We start from the raw sequence: 23459 nt of genomic DNA, 5'->3' as shown, positions 1-23459 counted from the left end.
AAAAAGAAAAAGGAAGGGAAGGGGAAGGAGGAAGAAGGGAGGGAGGGAAGAGGAGAGGAAGGGAAGGGAGGGGAGGAGGGGGAAGAGAAGAGAGGGGAAGGGAAGGGAGGGGAGGGAGAAAAAAGAGATGGGAAGGAGAGAAGGAAGAAGGGAGAGGAGGAGGGGAAGGGAAGAGAATGGAGGAAAGAGGAAGACAGGAAGGGGAAGGGAAGGGAAGGGAAGGGAAGAGAGGAGAAGGGAGGGGAGAAGAAGCAAAGGGAGAGGAAGGGAAGGGAGGGGAGGGGAGGGCGACGGAGGGGAGGGGTACCCATAATTTGGGGAAGAAAGAATTGTTTAAAATAAGCAATGCAAATAATGATCCTATACGGTTCTTCAGTGTAGGCCCTGACTCTCTAAGAATCCAACCTAATTAGAATCCCGCATGGTAGCCTTGTGCTAAGGAGGTCAACTGACCTTAATACAACCCCCTTGCTGGTGTTAGAACAACTGTACCCCCCCCCAGAGTGGTCCTGAGGGCAAGATGCCTACAAGAGGAAAAAGACAAGGAAACTACTGGCTGTTTACCTCACTGCTGTGGACTTAAATGACCCATGACTTGCTCACCGCCCTAAAGGCTTCTTGGCATGAGAGCCCATGCAAACATTCAACAGAAACAGTCCTGGAGAGAGATTTCTTTCACTCTTTTGCACTTGATACCCTACCTACTTTTTCTGAGTTGGAATGAGCTCTCTGTCAGTTCAGTTCAGGGCTGTCTCATTATTAATGCTTGTTCCTAGACCCTCAGTCTGTTTGTCCTAAAAGAGGGAAGAACCATGAGCCCCAACTGTAACAGCCATCATTCTCTCACAGTATATTCCACATTCACTAATATGGGGAAGTGGGGCCCAGGAAGAGGGACTGCAGAAACAATTCCCATTTATTAAGCTTTCACCAGAGCACATGATGGATGCCCTGTAATCCTAGTTTTAGAGATCCTGAGTTTGCAGACATCCTAAGCTGCACAAGTTGCAAGCCAGCATAATCTACACTGCAAGAACCTGGAAGAGGAGGGAATGTGAAGGGGCCTGGTGCTCAGTGGTTATAGCACTTGCCCAGCATATATGAGTATATACCAAAAAGACATGAAATCAGTGTGCAGAAGAGACATGAGTTCTCCAGTGTTTACAGTGGCGCATACATGGTAGTCAGCAAGTGGAATCAACCTAGGTGTCCATCAATATGTGAACAGGTAGAAAAAATGTGATACAGGTAGACAGATGCTGACAGAGATAGATAGATAAATACATACATACATACATACATACATACACAGATTGATACATATACAGATACATAGACACATACATTGATACAAAGATGATAGATGATAAATATAAATACAGATAGATACGTAAATACATAGATTGATACATACATAAATACATAGATTGATACATACATATAGATACAGACATATATAAGTGCATAGATTGATACATAGATATATAGATGATAGATAAATAGATGGGAGAGAGAGAGAGAGATCTTGTCATCTGATACAAGATGGACAAAACCAAAGGACATGATGCCAAATAAACCAGGCATAGAAATACAAACAACATGCAAGGTTTTTCATCAGAAAAACACTGATCTCGTAGAAGCTGAGAATTAAATGGTAGTTACTGGATCCCAGGGAGGTGAAAGGAGGATGGAGAAGGGATGGGTACTGGGTGCAAAGTTACAGACAGACAAGAGTAGAATGACGACGGTTGATGTGTTTTACATTTCAAAATAGCTAGCAGAGGTTTTTTTTTTAGTCTTCTCAACACAAAGAGATGGTGAATTTTTAAGATGATAGAGATGCTAATTACCTTTATTTCCTCATTGCACAACATACTAAAACATGACAGTCTGTCCTATAAATAGGTACAATTACCATGTATCAATCAAAAACAAAATGAAGACCTACCCACACCCTCTTAGCTAAGTTCAGCAGGTGACTGCATGAAGGCGCCCCAGGCAGCAGGGACTTTATGGAGGCCATTCTTCCCCCGGAGACCCAGGAGTTGGGCTCACACTGTCTTCCCTGATCACTCAGAGCCTTAAAGCCCAGCAGGCTGCCCTGTTCTCTCTCTAAGACTCATCAGGCTCAGTCATCAAGAGTAAATGATCTTGGGGTACCAGGATGGGCCAGCTATGAGAAGCCACAGGAGACATAGCTGAGTCCAACTCTGGTCAAAGACCCACAAATGTGGTACTAAAATCACATTCCATTCTGCCCAGCACATTCTGGATAGAACAGAATAGTCATGGGAATGTTTTATCGGGGGTGGGGGAGAAGTGGGGACTGATGGGATCAAACCCAGGGTAATGCACATGTTAGGCAAATGTTCTCCCACTAAGATAGTTCTCTAATTATATGAATAAACATAAGACCACACGTAGAAAAGTGCTTGTAGGGAGATTGGACAGCTGCCAAAGAAACAGGAGCTCAAGAGTTTACCAGGCCTCAGAGCTACCAAAAATCCACCCAGAAGGGTCCAAGAGCACTACAGTTCCAAACAGGAAAAACAGTGGGTACCAGCCCCACTTGGCTGTCCAAGCAGCCACTGGGCAACCCGTAGAAAACTGAGATTCAAATACTTCCAGAAGACATGGCAGCATCTAGGATGGGACACCACAGCCAAAAAACACCCACTTGTGTAGGCTAGAGAGAAGATGCAATCCCAGCTAAGCATACCTAAGGGCTTACACAGAGAGCCACCTGCATACTCAACAGGCATGACAGGAGCTGAGGTCCTCCTGGCAGAGGTAGACATGACCCTCAGTGGCTGCTCTGAACCTGTCTTCAGCTTGCTTCTACCCATCTTTCCTGGGACTCATACCCTAAATCCACATTAGCCTTCTTGAGAGAGATGCATGGCTAACTCAAGCCTCAGCCCACCCCATGAAGAACCACCAGCAGGAAGGCTAGTGGTCTCAGCTGCCATTCTTACTCAAGTGGCCTTTGCTGGCACTGGGGAAGTCAGATGGGCAGGGCTCAAAGATCACACAGGGCTCCTGCCCCTCCTCCAGTTCACTATTGTGGAGAGAATGCCTAACCAATGAAGGTTAAAAACAGGATTACTAACAAGCTAGCACTCCCTCCGGGGAGCCAGAAGTTGCTAACTTCAAAGAGCCACAAAAGCAGTTAATGATGAGAAAAACATTTAGCCCACAGAAGGGGAAAACGAGGAAAGAGCAGTACAAGTAACCAGGGGGATTTAAAATGGAGTCAGAAATGCCTCAAAGGAAGATTAATGAAAGAGAAAAAAAAAAAAAAAGACCCGGGCTGGCTTCAGCAGACAGGGCTGTTCCTGGCATCATCGCCTGCCCTTGGATGAAGCTGCCTGGCATCTGGCCACAGAAGGTACGTTCTGCCACAGCACTGGCCTCTCCACACACATCCAGATACCACCAAAGGACCTGGTCATCACAGGTATTTCAGATCCAGTTCATAACAACCCTACAAGGGCAGCCTAGGGTCACAAAGAAGGGCTTCTCAGCCCACAAGGCTGCTAACAGCAACAAAGGCATTCTGTGGTCCCCGGGGCCTGCTTCGGTGCTGATTGCCAAAAGCAATTCTCGGATTAGTTTGAGAACATAAAGGAGCAGTTATAGCTAACGTCAACCATACTTAACAGACTGGCTATTAATTGTATGTGGAAAAACAAATATTTCCTATATTATCTAAATTATGGAGAATATATTGCTGAGGTTTTGAGGGAAAAAATCAAGGGACATTGGTATACACAGACATTACAAGCAAAAGCATGGTTCACAAAAGACAAATAGTGAGGAGTCAGTGTCCAACTGTGGAACTCAGTGGGGGGTCGGGGGGCATCCAACTATACTTAAGAACTATGCTTGCTAACCATGAGGCACAACAGACACCAACCATGAGAACCAACCGTGAGTACCAAGCATAGACATCAACTCCAAGGACTCACCAAGTACACCCAACGGAGAGCATCAACCAAGAGCATCAGCCACATGTAATGACCGTGCCCATAAAGCAGGTACCGAGCACAAATACCAATCACGAGCACCAAACATGTATGTCAAGTAGAAGCATCCACCACGAATAACAATCACACACAGCAACCGCATGTTTCGATCATGCATACCAACATGTATCAACCAGAAGCATCAAGTACATACAACAACCACACAGAGTAACCACGAACACCAGGCATATGGCTTAACCACATGCACAAACCATGACTCTCAACCAGGGGCAACTAATCTTCCACATCAACCGTGAGCATTAAGCATTCATACCAAACATGATCCCTGACATGGCAATGCCAGCCATGACCAACCAGCCTTGCATACCAAATATAAGCCTTGATCATATGCACCAAGCAAGTACATATATGTGTCCTCTCCAAAGGATACAATGACTATGGTGCTGGAGGGTCAAGAGCCAGTGAAGAGGCTACCCACGGCTTTAAGCGTGAAGCTTTCTGCTCATCTGTGTTCTCCACGGGCCTTGTAATGAGTGATGTGGAAACAGTTTAGTATTTCATAGCTCTGTGCCTCTGCTCAATAAACACACTCTACTTCTTTGAAACACTGGAGCATGGGAATCATCTCTACCTGCTTACTGATGCTGATCCGCATACTTTAAGCACTGATCGATAGTGTCACCTTTCGGCCCTGGGCTCTTCCCATTCATACAACTGCAAACACAAAATGCCAAGGTCCTAACACAGTTGCATCAGTGGATGCCCAGAGGCTATGTCCTGACCCTTCTCTAAAAGATACAATCTAATGCAAATAATAATAATAATAATGTAGATGGTACTTGTCTTAGTCTGAGCTTCTATTTCTGTGATGAAACACCATGACCAAAAGCAAGTTGAGGAGAAAAAAGTTTATTTGGTTTATACCTCCACATTTAGTCCATCACTAAAGGAAGTTAGATCAGGAACTCAAACCTGACAGGAACCTGGAGGCAGGAGCTGATGCAGAGGCCATGGAGGGGTGCCTTGCTCCTCACGGCTGGCTCAGCCTGCTTTCATATAGAACCTAGGACTAACAGCCCAGAAATGGAACCACCCACAATAGGCTGGGCCCTGCCTGATTAGCCACTAACTAAGAAAGTGTTCCACAGGCTTGCCCACAGTCTGATCTTACAGATGCATTTTCTTAATTGAGGTTCCCTCCTCTTAGATGACTCTAGCCTGTGTCAAGTTGACATCAAACTAGCCAGCACAGTATCCAAAATCTGCTTGTCACTTTGCATCAAGAGGTAGAGTATGATAGGTTTTATTTACAGTCCCAGCAACAGGGAGACCAGGAATTATTTGACATTTAAAATCTCTAAGCCTTCATTTTTCTCCCCCCACACACTTTATCCCTGCACATTTTAAAAGTAATTTTCTACATAATAAATATCTGTGACTTCTCGTTGAGTTCATTGGGAATAGATATTCCACACGTGTAAGGCCTTGAGAAGATAAGGTGTCCTCCAAAGCGGCTGTTCCCAGCCTCCCAGGAGCCATTCTCAGTGGTTAGCAATTGTTGGAGGAATGTTTTGACCTGCAGAGGATCCACCAATGGCCTCTTTGAAGAGCAAAAGCAATGTCTTCATTGAAGCTCTCTGTGTCTGATGATATTCGTTTTACCTCCTAGGCATCCTCTGACATATGCCAAAGCTTCCCTACTTCCTTTCTTCTCTCCAGTACTTCTGGGTTCGTCCCAGTAAAACAAGTGAAACAATCCTTTGCTAATGTGGATCAAACCCATAAGGAGAGATCCAGAGAACTTCAATAATGATGGCGGTGGTGCTGAAAGATGGTTTCCAAATCCACAGAAGCCTCAAGCTAGACATACCTGAGCTCTACTATTCCAGCTGCTATGGGAAGGCCTCTGTCTCTTAATCACGGGGTGTGTTGGGAGCCACCGACCACACAAGAACCAGCAATGAGCACAACCCACCTCTGACAAACGTGTCCTCTGTAACAAAGCTGCAGAAGAAACCAAGAAATCCAGCCTACTGTTGGCTATGTAAGACCCCAAGTTTCATTGCCAGTCCCTAAAAGGGAATGAAAGAAAGGAGGGAGGGTGGGGGAAGGAAAGAGGGAGAGGAAAATGAGAGAGGGTGGAGGAGAGAAGAAGGGGGGGCCTTCCTCCACACTTCCCATCTCCTCTCTACAAAATATAGAAAAATCCAGAAAGCAGAAGCACAAAGTCTTCACTTGGCAAATCATTATAATAGAAGAAACAGTAAGAATCAGCTACAACTCCCACCAACGCCACTCCCTTCATCAGGAATCCCTGCCCAGGAAGCTTAGGGGTGATGTGGTAGAGCTCTTGCCTAGCATGTGCAAGGCCCTTAAATAAATCCTTAGCACTGAAAATGCTCCCAAAATGGATAGAAACAAAACATTGTATATATGTATATATGTTTATAAGTATATATGTATGTATATATATGTATATGCACATACATTTATTTATTCATTCTCAGCAACATGCCCAGCTATGTAATTTAATGGAAATAAACACAACTGATTATAAATAAACACCATTTCAGTTTCCTCCCAGGCACGCCCTGCCCACCCTCTACATTAGGCACAGCCTGGCACACCAAAGTTGCACCAATGAAGGCAGCCCTCTCTCCTTCTGTGTCTGGCTGAGGACCCATCTCCTATGCTCTGGGCACTCTGCATCTGTCCTTGGGAAATGAGTATTTTAAATTCTCTCCTCCTACTTCTATTGATCTGAGTGAGATGCAAACCCTGGCCCACATGAAACTTATGAATTCATGCGACCACTACGGATACATTCCATGAAGAAGTTCATGCTTACAGATAACCAGTATATCAGTGAGTGCTGCAAACGTGTAATGAAGAAGCATCCTATGAACTGTAGCCCCTTTAAGGTCCCCAGACAGTTCCATCTCTAAGTATACATAAGCCACTGGTCATCAAAGTGGACTTTAAAAAGAAAGCAACCGGAGCCAGAGATGGCACACGCCTTTAATCCCAGCACTGCAGAGGCAGAGGCAGGCAGATCTCTATGAGTTCAAGGCCAGCCTGGTCTATAGAGCGAGTTCCAGGACAGCCAGGGATACATGAAGAAACCCTGACTCAAAAAACCAAGAGAAGGGGGAGCAGGGGAAGAGAGAGGGGAGGGCAGTGGTGGGGGGTAGAGAGAAAGCAACTGTGGTAGAATCCAAATAACATTAAGGTTTTCAGAAACCCCCGTATAACTTCTCCCGGTAAGCAAAGGGGCCCACAATGCATTGTGCTAAGAGAACTCCTAAGTCACTCATCGCTGCCAACACCTTCAGTCTGACAACCTCTTTTTAAAGGTTAATTAAAATTCCAATAGAATGCCCATGGCGTATGCATTTCTCATTCTGCAAATTGGAAGATCTCCCATGCACAGCAAGCCTGATAAAAACTGACCTTGGCCTCTTCAAGAGAACCTGTGAAGAACACTTTCTTCTAGCTAAGTGTGCACTGATATTTTATTTCAAAAATGTACCTGGAATGTGACTGTGCTGGCTGTAAAAGATAGGACTAAATAGAGATCGAACTAAAATACTCATCAGAAACAACCACATAACTGAGAACCAATTCGGCCATGCTCAAAGGGGGAAATGACGGGAGGGACTCTGCTCAGCCCCCACCACAGGAGGGGCTCAGTCCCAGGCAACTGCAGAGCTTTCCCACTCCCTCAGATCAAGGATGTAGGCTTGCTTTCAGGAGAGGGTGCCAGCCAGCTGAAGCCACAACTCAGCAAGATGGTCCTCCCCTGCGATGGTCTCACTTAAAGCAACAGGTAGTCTTGCTTTTTTTGGTTGTCACTGGGCTCTTACTCTTCACTTTAATGATGCTTATAAAGAGCAGGGCCACTGTCTGTAATAAGACATAAAACCTAGATGGGGCAGTGGAAAACATGAAGAACACTCCAGTAACCATTGGGCTTCTGTGTTCACGGATGCTCCATGACCCAATCTCCATAACACAGGATGACTTTGAACCTAAAGGCAAAGTGTGACACCAGTGACACCACACACACACACATACACACACACACATACATATACACATGGATACACTCTCATATACACACATATACAAATACACACAGAAAGAGCGAGAAAGAGAGAGAGAGAGAGACCTACCTGTCCATATGCACAAATAGTTCCCCACATACACCCTTAACTTAGTATCCCAAATGTACTCATTAGCAGGGTCCATTGGATCCCTCCAGGGTCCCCAGGAGGGAAAACTCATTGGTGATGCGGGTAACTTACTTGCTCCAGACAGGTCGTAAGGAAACAGGGAAGGTAGAATTAAAACTATTGTGCTAGAGCTCCTGACCTCTGTGCCACCCTCGGGTACCACAGAGTCCCCTTCCCTCTGTCTCCTTCAGTAAGGACTCCCACAGGGCCTAGGGGAGGTCCTGGGCTTCAGGTCTAGAGAGGATGATGAGAGGAAAGCCCCAGTCACACTGCAGCATCAGTCCCAAGGTGCAAGGGGAAGGATATGAAGGTGACCAAGCTACACTTTGTACACTTAGAGAGCCTTTCCATTCTCTGTACCTAACTGTGGTCATGCCGTGGTGCTGCCTGCAGCGACTGCCTTTCTCAAAAGCTAGTTTGGGGCTGGAGGTAAAAGTGACACAGTGGCAAAGCAGGGTGGACATGTGTGACTGCTTAGGACCGGCTGGTCTGCCTGACCCCTGCAACCCCTGTTGAGCTGCCAAACCACTGCACAGAGCTACCTGTCACCTATGCTCAAACCGTAACAGACCAGGGAACATCCCCGCCACTATAATGCTCTAGGACTCTTCCCACATCTGTAAAATAGCAGCCTTAAGCTTGAAGAGCATCTGTGACCTTGATTTGGGGTGAACCAAATAATGAGGTCAGTGCTACTTCTGTTGGAACCGTGTCCATCAGTTAGCCAGTTTGTCGTGGAATAAGAAGATTCCTCTCACCTCAAAGCCAGTTACACACTCAACCCAAAGTGCATCTCGCCGGTATTCAATTAACCAGCTACCTCACAGAGCTTTGGTAAAGAACAGAAAGCCCACACATAGCAGCACGTAGCAGCCTGATAACACCAGAACTCAGGAAGCTGAGGCAGAAGGATTAAGAGTTCAAGGCTTGTATAGACCATACAGTGAAACTATGTCTCAAAGCATTTAAACAAAAATGGATAAAAATATTCTGTAAGGCATGGTGCACAATAGATTCGAAGTGAATGGTAATTTAGATTATCCACTAAAAACCACCAGTACAAAAAAAGAAAGAAAAAAAGAACAAGCTCAAACATTGCTGTCTCTGAAGTACTGTTCTCACGGCATCCTGAGCAGACAGGCAGAGCTCTCAGGTCACCAGCTGTCTGCTACCCTTTGGGTTATCTGGCTTCTCTCAGAATCCAAGTGCACTCAGGAGGTGAGAGGCAGCAAGACGTTGAGCTCAAAAACGATGCTTAGATACATAAGCAATTCCAGGCCAATCTGCGCTTCAGGAGGACCTGTTTTAAGCAAGACCAACAACAACAACAAAGCCAAAAAGGTACACAATGCAGGCCCGTGGTGAAACGCGGTGGCTTGGTACCTGGCAGGCATGGATGAGGCCCACACATACGTAGCCAGGGATGAAACCTAACCACACGTTCCAGCTCAGCACAGAGGAAGGGGAGGGGCAGGTGGGAAGACATGATATAAACAAACTAATTAGCAACTGAGTCCACTGTTATGTCATCAAAGGCACTGTCACACTTCCCACAGTCCTTTAGTCTGTGAAAATGTCTTTATACTCAACCCTCGTGGAGTGCTGCAGGGACGCCAGCCAGTGCCCATAGCGGCCTCCTGAGAGCCAAGAACAGCTCTCTTCACCACTCCCTTGGGCCAGGTCCTACTGGCACAACATAACTAGTCAATGGGTTCTCTCTACGCCAAATAAAGACAAAGAACATTCAAAAATAAAAACGCTCCTTAACGTAGAAATCATCACATTCTTAAGTCTATTAAATCGTTCATATTAAAAACCTAATCTCCAAGTGACTCAGTTTGAAGTCATGATAGCCTTTCAGCAGAATCCTTGTCTGTCTGCCTGTCTGTTTGTTGATTAGTTTGCTGTGAATGGAATCTCTGGGATATTAGACATATACTGTGTCACCAAGCTGCATCCCCACCAAGGTAACTCTTAGACTGGCCTAAAAAACCAAATTGATGACAGTTTGGGTTTTATTTATAACATTAAAATTCTCTCTCAAAACTTTCAAAACAATAAAGTTGAGAAAATCAGCACACATTAATTATATACTATGTTAATAATAAAGATACAAATAATAAAATAAATAGAGTGATATAATGAACTCTGTTATGATCAGCACAAGTGATTTCAACAGTTTTACAGTTATCATCAAAGCCAGACTTACACATCACGGTAAGAAACCGCACAGAGACAGTATTTACCAGCAAAGGAAGGGACTGATGATCCCAAACGATGTAATGGGCACTCCTAACCTGGTACAAATTTCTAGGAGCAGCATCAGTAACTGATCTTTTTTTTAAAGCCTCTTCTCAAACCATTCATGTGAGAACAGAGTTAAGAGGCCCTGCTTATCAGGTAGGGGACTCTAAGTGGGCTGACGACAGCCAAGCCCTGCCCTGCTCAGAAGGATGCATTCTGTGAACTGCAAAATAAAACCAAACTGAAAACCTCAGTACATTTTACATCTAACACATCCCCAAATTCAGCTGTAACTGAGTTAAGAACATAAAAGTTTACATATCTCCTATAGCCCAAAAGATCTGAGACGCTTCCAATCAAGAAAGGCAAAATGCGATGTATTCATGGTTACTATTGAGTCATATCTGGTGTTTGTTAAAATGATGGAATGGGGATCCGCTTATTAAACAGCAGATCAATGAACAGCATATTAAACAGCACGCAGCAATATCCAGAGTGCAGCCTCACTGGGAACCATCAGTATAGGGACAATCAGGGACAGTGGCGTACCAAGAGCCCATTTGGAAGCGATTTAGCTCGTCTCTGCCTTCTCAGCTTACAGGTGGCTCACACCTGCATAACACGCATTTCCAGTCTCTGCCTCCTGTCACATCCATCACTGTCCCCTAGACTGCTCATCGAGACCTAATGCCATCACCCACAGTGGTAGTAGAGTGGAAGCAAGCATGCAAGGCTTCCAGCCGATCAAGAGGAAACCCAAGGGCTACTGGAAACCAGGGAACAAAAGCTGCAGATATGAAAACCTCTGACTCTGCTACTTTGCTTTCTGAACACAACCAAATATCACTAGATTTAATCCCGGCTGTTCCCCAGAACCTGAACTTAGTCCTTTTGAGACCACTGTGAGGGAAAGCCTGCACTCTGGTTAACACAACAAAAAGAAAACATGTTCTCAAATTCCCAGAAGTGGGGACATCCTAAACCATGGTGTACGTGGCCACACAGAATCAACTAGGGTCTCAAAATTGTCAAGTCCAAACATGAATTCCGTATACTCAAGCACTCACGCTAAAGCTAGAAGCTCCCACCTTGTGGGCAGACAAGTTCTAAAGAATGCTCTGAACAGAATTAGTTCCAGGCTCTAATTCTGGGGCTGTGTCTTTCCCCACATCAGAGGCTTCCATAAGCTCCAGGCCAACTACAACTCCTCAAGGTGCGCTGGACCCTCATCTGTCAGCAGCTATCAAAAGGTCCAAGCATCTCACCAGAATCATAGCTCCAAAAGTCATTTAATTACTGACGCAGGAGGAAGCACCAAACAGATCTTGCAAATACAACAAGTCTTTAATTCTGATGTTAGATTAAAAGCAACATGGGCAAGAAAGAAAAGTTTCTGAACTTCTAATGGAGCAAATGGCTGGATTTAATCACAATTAAAAGCCAAATTTCAATTTTGATCCTTCAGTGACCATCCTAAGAAGGCAAGCATATTCCTTGTATGTCTTTGCCGACCCTCTCTTCCTGGTCCATAGAAAACTCAAATTCAGCCATCCACAAAACGTCCTCCAGCAAAAACAGAAGTAGTGAAGTCTATATAATGCAGTTGTGATAAATCTAATAACGAAAATTAAAAACAACTGTCCACCTGGGAAAGCAATCCTGCTTAGGTGAAGTCCTTCTTTCTGGGGTAGCTGTAGTCACTCTCCGGGCAGTGTCTGCCCACTTTGCCCTCTCCCCTGTCCTCCACAGCCAAGCAGGCAAGAGACTGCTAACTCCCGGTCAGCGATCAGAACCTGTGAACCATTAAGCAGTAAGTTCCCAATTGGTGAGAGCAGGACTGAGGAGGTGTGGCAAAAGATGGTTGTTTCTGGGAAATTGGAGGGGTGATCAAAGCTAAAGATAGATGAGTGGATGGGGTGCATGGATGGACGGACAGACATACAGGACCGACCGGCCAGCCTAATCAAAATGGAAGTGGTTTGAGAGCGGCAGGACAGATGGCATGTCCACCTAATGAGAGGATGGGTTCTGCCTCACATATGAACAGGTTTGGGGGAGAAGATGTAAGGACTGAGCTTGGAAAGCGACTTAAGGTGCCCACAAGAAGTTTGAAGTAAGGATGTGAGGCAAGGGGATGCTGTGATAGGATGTAGTCAAGAACTGGTAAAGTAGGAACTGACAGCTAGGCAGAGTCCCTGGGAAACAGAGAAGTTGTTAAAGAAGAATAAAACAAACGAGTGGGCCACGGGGATCCACAGCTAGTCCCTCTATTTCTAATCACAAACTACTTGCACATACACGTGCGGACAAGCTTACACATTCCCACACAGTGGCGCCATGTCATTGGGATACATTCTTACCTTAGCCACTGGCACGCTCCTATTAGTCGCCACGTCGCACAAACTGGGGGTAGAGCTGCCTGCGGCCGCTGAGAGAAAGACCGGAGAACGCGGGGGACTGCCTGTCGCCCCTCCAGCGCCACCAGCGAGCGCTGAGAACATACCGGGGCCCGGGCGCGCGGGAGGGCTGCTCCCCGGGCTGGCACCCGTGCGGGGCCTCTGGCGGATGCCATCCAGCAGGCGCACTAGCAGTATATTGGCGGGCAGCTCGTCCACACCGCAGCCCACCAGGATGCGGCACTCGGGACAACGTAGCTCGTGGCGCGAGCAAACGATGCTCTCCAGACAGCGTCGGCAGAAGGTGTGCTGGCATGGCAACACCTTGGCCGTAGTGTCCAGGCGCTCCAGGCACACAGAGCATTCCAGCAAATCCAGCAGCGATGACTCGTCCATATCCTCTTCAGTCCTCGCCTGGGCCCCCCTCTGCTGCTCACCCTGCCTGTCCTCGCCCTCGCCCCGAGCTGCGGTGGCCGCCGCCTTGGACGCGCACAGCCAGGACGCCCCAAGCAGCATGGGGGAGGCGCCAGCGCGGGCCCAGCGAGCCTCCTAAGTCTAGCAGCCAGAGCCCGGCCCGCCGAGGAGAGCGGGCATTTGCGCCTAGCCCGGGCAGTCGCCGTCAATAAACTGGGTTCGGTCCCCGCGCGGCGGGTGCTGACAGCCCGAGGCACTAGCCTCCACGATTTGCAAAGTGACACGCCGAGCCTGCCCGCGAGGCAGGCACCGGAGTTCCGGAGCCCCGAGGCAACTCCAGCCAGTCGAGCCCAATTAGCCTCCTACGCGCGCGCACAGCCGCTGCGGGCTACACCTGTGCCGCCGCGCCGCCCGCACCCCGGAGCCCAGCAGCGGGGAGTGCAGGGAGAGGCCGGCCGGGTCCCCAGGGAGACCGGGGCGCGGCGTGCGCGCTCCCCCGCGCCGCAGGCGAGCCGCACCGCCCCCCTCGGCGCCTCCATGCGCCCTCGGGCTGCCAGAGCACCGCCGCCTTGCTCAACTAACCCAGCCGGACCTCGTCCCTGGGTCGCGGGAACGTGTGCGGGGGACGCGCAGAGGTCACAGTCACTGCGGGGGTGTTGGGAAACGGACACCTCTCCTGCCTTGGAGCTTCTCCCTTTAGGCCACCTCCGAGGCTCCGGAGAACTTCCCCTGCGCAGGCTTGGCCCTGTCCCCTCTGGACGCCAGACTCTGGATTCTCCGCGAGCTTCAGGAAGGGACGTTTCTTCTCAACGCCTCCGCGAAGGAAAGTTTGGGCGCATCATCCGGACTGCTTTCTTAGCCAGCGCTGGAGAGCAGCCGGCGGACGCATCAGACACCCAGGCATCCTTCTGGACGACTCCAGGGAACACTCTTGCTTGTGTCCCCTCTCCTGCCAGCATGCCCAAGTGACAGCTGTGGGTATAGGTGCGGGGGTGTCCCTTGAGGCGAGAGGGGAAGGCGCTGGAGATGGCGGGGTCGGGGGCTGCCGGGGCCGCCACTACTCCTTCGGGAGGCAAGCTGCCCTCTCCAGAATCACTGATGTGTGACTGACGCCGCCGCCCACGCGCCAGCACACCCTGGCCGAGCGCCGCGCCCCTGGCGGCGCGGTGAAAGACTCCAGCGCCCGCTCTGGTGAGCTCTGATGAACCCAGCTCCAAATATTCCTCGGGAGGCTCAAAAGAGGGGGAATGAGCGCTCCTTCCCTATGCCCGGGTTTCTGGGAGCGTCAGAGCGACGGAAGTACGTACGAGGACCTGGAGCAGCAGGGAAGTTTGGCGGTGGGCTGCGGTCGGTGTACAAGATTTCTTACCGTGTGCTGCCCCCTGGTGGCCCCCTCGTGTTCCCAACGCTCTCGAGCCCCGCACAGGCAAAGGTCCAGAAAGCTGGATGATGCACAGCTGGGAGATGCCAGGGCAAGCATCCAAAGTGGTGTGGATGCCCCTCCTGCTGGTTGGGCTGCCCTGTTGTTTGTGAAGCTGAATGTCACTTTTCTTCGTTTTTAGGGAGAAAAAAATTTTGCTGATACTTAAATGCCAACATAATATCTGCATTGTTTTAATGCTCTCAAACAACCCTGTGAAATAATTGCTTTAACTTCATTACACGGGTAAGGAAAATGATTCTCATTATTATGAAGCCATTTAATTAAATGTGGTTTTTGTGTCCACAGAACCCAAATGCAAGAAGACCACATGGTAGCAGAGCAGTTGCCTATAAGCCATGTGTCCCTTACAGTGTAGTAGTATCTTCCACACGGGGTGTTTAGTAAATATTCGTTGAATGATCGAAAGAGTGACTTGATCTCATCCAGTGATGATTTGAATGCAGTATTTAGCACCCCAATTCCAGATATCCTGAGTTCCTATCAGACTGCTAGTCTCTGGAAATTTCCAGGAGCATAGAGTTGTCCCAGCCGATCTCTGTATCATTTACACAAGTATTGGCAAGGGTGTAAGATAGAATTGTCTGTCTGTGTCTATTATTGTCTATGTCTGTCTATTGTCTGTTATGAAGGGGGTAGGGAGGTGAGTGACTTTTGCTCCCAGGTCTTTGCTCAGGAACACCCAAGGGGAATTGGTGAGAGGCTCCAGAATGCCTGATTTATGAGTGGTGATCAGGACCCAGGAAAGGGTGTGTGTGCAAAGAACAAAGTTGTTGTCCATGATGATATAGCCTGAGTGCTTTTGGGTACAAGAGAGAAATAAAGCTTAGGAGAATTTTAAAAGGTGCAAAATAAAAGCAATCTTAGGGGACCACAGGCTAAGGGCTGGGGCAGACTAGTGCAGGCGGATTCTCCTAAACCATGTTCTTCCCCTGTATATGTGGTGGCTTCCTCCTTCCCTCCACCGTGCACTGGGCACCAGTCACCGCATGATAGAAAATATGACTGACGCTTGTACTGGATCCAGCAGTATAGCATGAAATTAGCATCACCCACTGACAAGACGGGCATCTGATACTTTCATGGGCTTACTAGAAGTAAGTAGCTTGAGCCTGAGCTCACAGCGGCCGTCCTCTGAGGTGGTGTCTACAGAAAGAAGCAAAACCGTATGAAATCTGGCAGCACCCTTGGAAATTGCACAGAAAAGGAAGTATGGTTCCCAGAACGAGCCTCTGGGAAAGCAAAAAGATGTCCGTTCTGAGAGCCCAGGACATGTCTGTCCTCTGAGCCCCTCATTATGTACAACCACAGCGAAGATGGATAAATGCAAAGCTACTGGACCCATAGTGCCTGGGTTTCCTGTGATCCCGCTCTGCCCCAGCACCCACCACAGCCCACTCCCACAGTAGTCAGCCCCAGTCGCCAAACTCAAGGGAAGGCTGGGCGGGGCATGCAAATCAGTTCAGCAGCTAGATTCCACCCTGTGATGTGCTACCTGCACCTTCCCAAGGGAAAACGACTCCTCCTCGACAGTGGCAATCTCTCATTCACTGTTCTGAAGAAATGATGCCAAGTACTGCGACATCTTCCTGTCTCTTAAGAGAGTTAGAGGCCTTACTTTCTGTAAGTATGTTCAACAGTCGACAAATAGTTCTGTTCTCAAAGTTAACCAAAAATAAATATGTGACTAAATTAGCCCAAAGAGCTCCAGTTTGCAAGTTCTGGTTGAAGTATTCCAGTATGGTCTGAAAAAAAAAAACAAAAAAAACAAAACCTCAAGGGTGTGGCCTAAATAGTTGAAGTATTACGAATACAGTTTTAGGTTTCTTGGCTAAAGTTTCACATGTTCAATAAGCCAAGTATGTAAGTCAGTGATGGACGAGCTGGCTTTGCAGCCATTCATATAAAAATAGCTGGGAATTCAGTCAACCACCAGAATACTGTGAGCCAACACGTGTCGTCCATCTAGCATTGGCAGTAGAGGAAAGTCATCAAGTCTTCAGATGTCTGAACGTAAGGTTACAGGCTGTGATACGGGGGTGGGGGGGAAGAGTCCCATCAGACCTAGGAAGTGTCAGATCTCATTTGCAAGATTGTTTCCAATTCTGGGAACCAGAAATTAATGACAAAGTGGTAAGGAAGCTGGAGGCCTGAGCCACGGAGTTACGAGGGACAGAAAGAAGAAGAAGGAGGAGGAGAAAAGAAGAAGAAGAAGAAGAAGAAGAAGAAGAAGAAGAAGAAGAAGAAGAAGAAGAAGAAGAACAAGAAGAAGAAGAAGAAGAAGAAGAACAAGAACAAGAAGAAGAACAAGAACAAGAACAAGAAGAACAAGAACAAGAAGAACAAGAAGAAGAACAAGAACAAGAAGAAGAACAAGAACAAGAATCATCTTAAAGGCAGTGGGGCAGCTGTGCAGCTTGTGGCTACCAAGACTCTTAACACCTTGGTTCTTACATTCTCCACTTGGTGCTAGACAGGAATTTATTTTTCCAGTGAAAGAGGGGAGATGTGACTTAGGCTCAGCCAATCTAAAGGTGTTTCTCCAACCAGCCATGCTCTGACAGGTGGCAGGAGGGATTTAGATGCAGCCTCCAGAGCCACCGACATCACAAGGCAGGAGACCAGCAGCACCTGCTTGATTGCAGAAGCATTCAACCGGCATCTCCAGGCCGTCCGTGACTGTGGTGATGAGCTCAGCTGTAGCCTCCATCGCTCTGCCGGCTTTATTGATAATAGAGCTGTCTCCATTTTTTAAAAACAATTCCTTTCTCTGAAATCATCCCAAGCTGCCATTTGGCATTTGTGACTCAGAATTCTAGTTGATACCTGTTTGATTATCAGCCAGAGACCAATGAAAGCACCCAACTGAGACAGTGATCACTGTGTTGAAATGCAACAGTAGGGATTTGGCCTTTCTGCTGGAAAGACACCCAAGTGATCTACTTGATGAATGAATGAATTAACAGCATTTCTTGGATGAATGTCCCCCCGCCCCCTTAGCCAGGTGCTTTCAAGAGAGCAGAGCTGACCGCACAGACAAGCTGTGTAGATTATGAGTAGAATTTGCCTCCTGGATACAGGAAGCCCAGTAGCTTCTACAGAAGGGATAATTAGACATGTCATCTCCTTAGAGGTCTGAGGCCTTCGAAATCCCTGGGGTTGGATAACATATTGGAAGGAAATGTTTGCTTCATCTTGTTAATTGTAAGTATGGTAGTTAATTTAGATGGATTGAGAATTAGAGTGGTAGTAACAGATTAGTTCTCTACGTGTCTGAGGGTAATTCCACAGGAAACACATGAAAGGTGGCAGCCAGAGTAGTCTATACCTCCATGTGTGCCACGCGGATCAATCATCAAAACTCTAGGTTTTTTGCCCTTCATACTCCAGCATCCATGCAACCAGTACTGGCCTTGAACCCACAATCCTCCTGCTTATGTGTGCCACCATGCCTGGCTTCGTAGATCTATTGGTTACATACTGTGTTCTCTCTATGTCCCTGTTACATGCCTACTGAAAGTCCTCAGCATTCCTCCCAAGCTAACTGCTTGATCTCCACCCCTCCTCTTAGGATGTGCCTCTGGCCCACCTGCAGAGTGTAAAATGGAGAGCAAATGGTGTGCGCTCAATCTGTATTACCTCCTTCCCCTGATCTGGCAAACTGCTCATGTTCTTAGCATCCTGGCTGTGTCCTTCCTTCCCAGCTGACACAGGGGATTTGTCCCCCTTTCCTCTACCTGAGTTGTTTCAGTCTTTGATTCTGGTTTGTAACCTCTCCACTTTTATACACAGAGTTCTGTGCACACAGTAGGCATCCAATAGATGCTTGCTGAATGCATACAGTAATACCCACAATTTATCACTTCCAGGTCAGTTATCAGATGCAAGAGGATTACAGTTGACAAAAAAAAAAAAAAGTCCAGAGGGACCAGCTTAAGGGCCCATAAAGTGAGTTTTATTTCGGAGCCAGGTTTGAGATTTCAGAAGGGTGAGGAGGTGCAGACGTCTGGCAGTTAGGGGTATGAGTCACACACAGCTCTGGAGGGCGGTCAGGATGGGGGTGTGAATCTGGGAGTTATTTCACTGAAGGTGATAGATGGAACTTGAGCGGGGAGAGAAGCCAGGGTTTCCTCTCAGAAAATAGCAATGGAGCCTTTCCATTTGATAAGCTAAGGATGGGAGGGAAAGGGCTAGCTGGCACTGGGGGTCTTATCAATCACACTTGCCGAGAATACCCCATCTTTGGGTTACAAAATGGCTTACAGATGTGTCTCAGTGTTAACACAAATATTATTTTGGCCACAGAGGCAAGTTCTCAAGTTTGCAAAATAGAAGTTGTAAGGTTGAGTTAATTGCAATGTACAAGGGGTGCGTTAATACAAAGGCTGGAGACTTCATTTTGCAAGTTGTTCAGTTTTGTTATTCACCATTGAAATGTGGGCATGTGTGTGTGCTCGAGCGAGGGTGCACATGCGTGTGTAAACTGAATCCAGAATGCTGTACATTATTAGCAAGCCCTCTATTACTGAGCTATATTCCCAGTCCACTGAATACTTAAGTTGAGAGTGCTATCCAAAGTGGGGTGCTGTCTGGCTGGGGCACTCCCCTCTTTACTGTGTAGGCCAGGCTGCAAGGAAAGGAAGAGCAGGACTCTTTTATGTGAGGAAGAAGAGGCAGAACATGCCTGCTACTAAGGGTGGGAAGGAGGCAGGAGAGGCCCAGAAGGCCTTTCTTTGTGGCTTTACAAAAGCCACTGCCTCCATTATTGCCTCCTTAGCCCTTCCCTAAGATGCTGTTTGTTTAACCGATCAGACTATTCAGAACACTCAGCAGTCATCCACCCAAAGAAAAGTGCAGATTGGTCCAATGCCTCACTGTTGTCATGAGATCTGCAAAGCAGGTAGCTGAGGCTGACCAGCCTTTCCTTCCTTGCCTCCTCTGACCAATGGCTGAGTGTGCCATGGTGACCTCAAACTGTGCCACCTTGTAAGGCCCCTGGGTTGAAGTTAGCCCGAGAGGAAAGTAAAGCCCCTGTGTTGAAGGTGCCCTGAGGGGAGAGACTCCCTCCTAGAGAAAGGCTGAGTCAAGCCAGCTAAACATGCACTGGACATCCAAGCCATCTTTCACAGATTGGCAGTAGCAAGGTGGATTGCCACACTCCAGGGAGCCCATGAGTACCCTGGGTGATTGGTCACAACCTCCACTTCTCCCTCTGCTGGGCTTTGGGACCGGCCCCTGCAATTGGAAAGTCTTATTTCCAAGATTCATCTGATCAGATGGGGGAATAGAAACATGGAAAAATTAAGGAAGTTTTTTAACATGAATTTGAGCAATGAATTTGAGTTATATTTTTAAGCCAGGATATCTTAACAAACAATTAGCATTTATTCCACTGTGAAGAGCACACATTTTACTGTTATTTTACTGTTGATGCTTGCTACCAACCACAGTCTCCATAGCACGGTAGGAAAAAATATCCCAAAGTCTTTCTGAGTGTTAAAAATGATCCTGAAATTGCTTGCATTCTCTTTTGCAATCTCTAAAAGATTTATAATAAATTCTCTCCTTTATTCTGGAGATATAACCATTTTCATTTAAGTTTGGCTCAGGAAGTTAAAAACACTTAAACTTGCATGCACAGTACAGCTATTGTGGTGGAGCACTGCGCTGATAAGACATTTAACACAGTAAAGAAAATCCCTGATTTAAATTATAGTCATAAGCAGAATGCATGAAGACAATATTAAAGAGCTCCCAGAGTAATTACCGCATAATTGACATTAAATGATATTTAATATATGAATATGTGCCTTGACAGAAGCAGACCTCTAACCATTCAAGGGTGATTGTCAATCATTAAAAATACTGGTATGATACCTGGCAAAGAAACTGGGAAATATTTTACAAGAGATATGGGGAGCTAATGCAGACTAATCAATCTCACGAGGAAGAGAAACTGAATCTTTTCATGGATGAGATATTTGCATCTTCCCGAAGCGAGATTAGAATTCTGATTGTGCTGAGAGTGTTATTATTCTGAGCTGTAGTTAAATACATAGATCTTTCTTACCATATAAGGTATTCCCAGGTTTTGTTTTGCTTTGTTTTGTTTTTAACATGTGCTTCAGTGGACATCCTAGGGGAACTCCAGGATAAGAAAAGCCGTCTCAGAGTTTCCTCAGAGTTGTCATTAAGAGAAGGGTCTCACTCTCAGCTGGTTGACACACAGAAAGTGTGAGACTATGGAGTGCTGGGAGCCCTAAGTGGGAATACACACACACACACACACACACACACACACACACACAAAGGCTCAGGTGTCTTTTTGTTAGAAGTAGGAGTGGTATATAGCTTCAAGAAAACATGGTTTACAGAATACAACAGGGCAGGTGCACGTACAAACTCACAGCAGTTGTGACAGTGTGCACAAGACGTGTGCAAGCTGGCGGCGGACAAAATCCCAGTGCGTGTCTAGGAGGGGATGGACACAAATTCCCACCATTGGCTGAGCAGCTATTGGCGTTCGATATCTTCTGAGAGGCACTTCCGTTTGCAGCTGATGGTGGTTCACGCAGGAGCCCATGACAGGCCAAAGGACTGTGGTGTGCCCAGTCATAAAGAGAATGAATCTATTTATAGCAGCCTTCCTTCCAGGGCTCAGAGATCATTGCAGAAAGGCCATAAGAGGCAGAGGCAGTAAGTGAACACAAGGAAACAGTATCCTCTAGACACAACAGGGAGGCTACACACCAACTCACAGCAGCTGTAAAAACTTGCACAAACACAATACAAGCTCAATCCAGACGAAATTTCAGCATGGAGAGGGAAGGTAGACATGAAGTTCCCACCCCTAACCTATGAGCTATTGGCAACCAATAGCTGCTGGAAGAGAGAACAGTAGCTTTAAAGGTGTGGGTCAAGCACAGTCCAGTGGAAGGCCACACTTCTGTGAATGTATGAGCGGCAGGAAATGGACTTGATGGGTGTCGGGGAAAAGAAGACACTTACAAACTTGTTGCAGTAAATCTCCAACCCAAATATGCCCTGGCAATGAAAACACAACTCAGTTAATATGAATACATGCTATGCTCCTAGACTGGGCAGATCTACCACCACACTACCATCTTCCACATCAATGAGACCCCTTAGAATTTGCGGTTTCTCCAGGCCATGTGCTTCTGCTCTGCTTTTCTTCTTCCTCCTTCTCTTCATCCTCTTCCTCTTCTATTTTCTTTCCTCTTCTCTCTCCTCAACCTTCCGCTCCACCTTCCCTTTATCTGCCCAATCAGCAGCTCTCCTTTATTTTACAAATTAAGGTAGGAAGAAGGTTTACAGGAAATCACCTGAGTGCTGACTCATTCCTTGTTCACCACCCCTCCCAGGAGAACAGAATTAACATCAAATATAATTAGCCCCAGGGCTATCCATAGCACAAACTTGTGAGGGTAGGAAAGAGGCGGGGACCTTGATGGAGCTGGGGTGGGGATGAATATGATCATTGTTCAAGATCAAAACACATTGGTTCGAAATTCACAAAGAATAGATTTTTTTTTAAAAGGAGGTTTCGGGTGAGGAAGGGTCTCAGAGATATTTCTCAAAGCCAGCTCAGGGACATTTGTGTATTTGATGGCCCTCACAAGAGAAAAATCATAAATGGCAACCGAGGTGATCATAGAGGCACAGCATGAAACTTGAGACTGTCACTTGTGGAGAAAATAGTATCTGAATGGATGTGGCACCTGTCAATAATAAAGTTGATGACCTATTGCGTAGGCTGAAAGGATTCTGGGATAGTGCCAGGCACAGGAGATTCACAGGTAACCAGCCACAGGACAGAAGGTAGATTAGAACAAATGGGTTAAGTTGTGATCTAGTCAGAGAAGAGCCTAGCTACATGACCAAAGTATTTTTAAATATATTTTGAGTCTGAGTTTTATTTCTGGGAGCATGGGGTTGGGAGAAAGAATCCCCTAACTTCTAGAGTCACTCATCAGCCTTTCACACCACAGGCTCTGAAGCAGTGACGAAGCCACCCACCTGGACGGGGACATGGCCAGTGGTAGTCAGCTGTCCTTTTCATCACCATAAATGACAGCCTGCTTCAAGATGAGATGTCAAGGACTCAACGTGTTCTCCCACATACTGGGCCTAGTATAGATCTTTTGGAACTTTTACCTAATCTCCATTCTCTAAGCAACTGGAAATCTGGTCCCATGGCCATATGGCCCTCTAAGTTTTAAATAGTGACCCTTTGGGTTGTTTTTTTTTTGGAGGAAAAAAAAAATCTCTGCTGGACCTGGCATTACCTTGCCTGCCCTGTAGACTTTTGCATACGCAGAACTGTGGTGATATTTGTAGGACTTATCATAAGATCCTAGGATTAAATTTTTAGTTAACTATTTCCGTACAGTGGCACCATTTGATTTTCTCAGAAACTCGTCCTTTGGACAGGACTCAGTGGGGACAGCTTGTCTGGCCTCTGCTCTGATGGATTGGTGACTGAGATCACAGGCACACATGTCTGGCAGAGGATACTGGTTGGTCTTTGCTGGGGTCACCAACTGACTGAGAAGACATGCTGCCTCATAGAGTGGTGGTATTTTTAGCATGAAGTCTTCAGGCAGTAACTACATAGCTAACTGTGCTAGTGCATTTATAGTCATTGCTGTAAAAAGCCAATCTCAAGTTTTCTGGAATTTATACTAATGCAAGTTGATTCTGAATCCTTGCTAATTTGGGTATCATG

At 46.8% G+C, this 23459-nt stretch overlaps 1 protein-coding gene across 1 annotated transcript in view; it reads right to left on the bottom strand.

The window, feature by feature from the left end:
- The window catches only part of Sh3rf3 (SH3 domain containing ring finger 3), a 314320-nt gene extending 299909 nt beyond the window's left edge, over positions 1-14411 (bottom strand). Inside the window, exon 1 of the mRNA XM_021175059.2 lies at positions 12823-14411. Within this exon, the coding sequence (XP_021030718.1) occupies positions 12823-13374 (552 nt within the window). The 5' untranslated portion in view covers positions 13375-14411. The remainder of the gene's footprint in view (positions 1-12822) is intronic.
- Positions 14412-23459: the final 9048 nt, after the last annotated feature.

The sequence above is a fragment of the Mus caroli genome, chromosome 10 (assembly GCF_900094665.2).
Source record: "Mus caroli chromosome 10, CAROLI_EIJ_v1.1, whole genome shotgun sequence".
Classification (NCBI taxonomy): Eukaryota; Metazoa; Chordata; class Mammalia; order Rodentia; family Muridae; genus Mus; species Mus caroli.
This window is presented reverse-complemented; position numbering and strand designations above follow the sequence as displayed.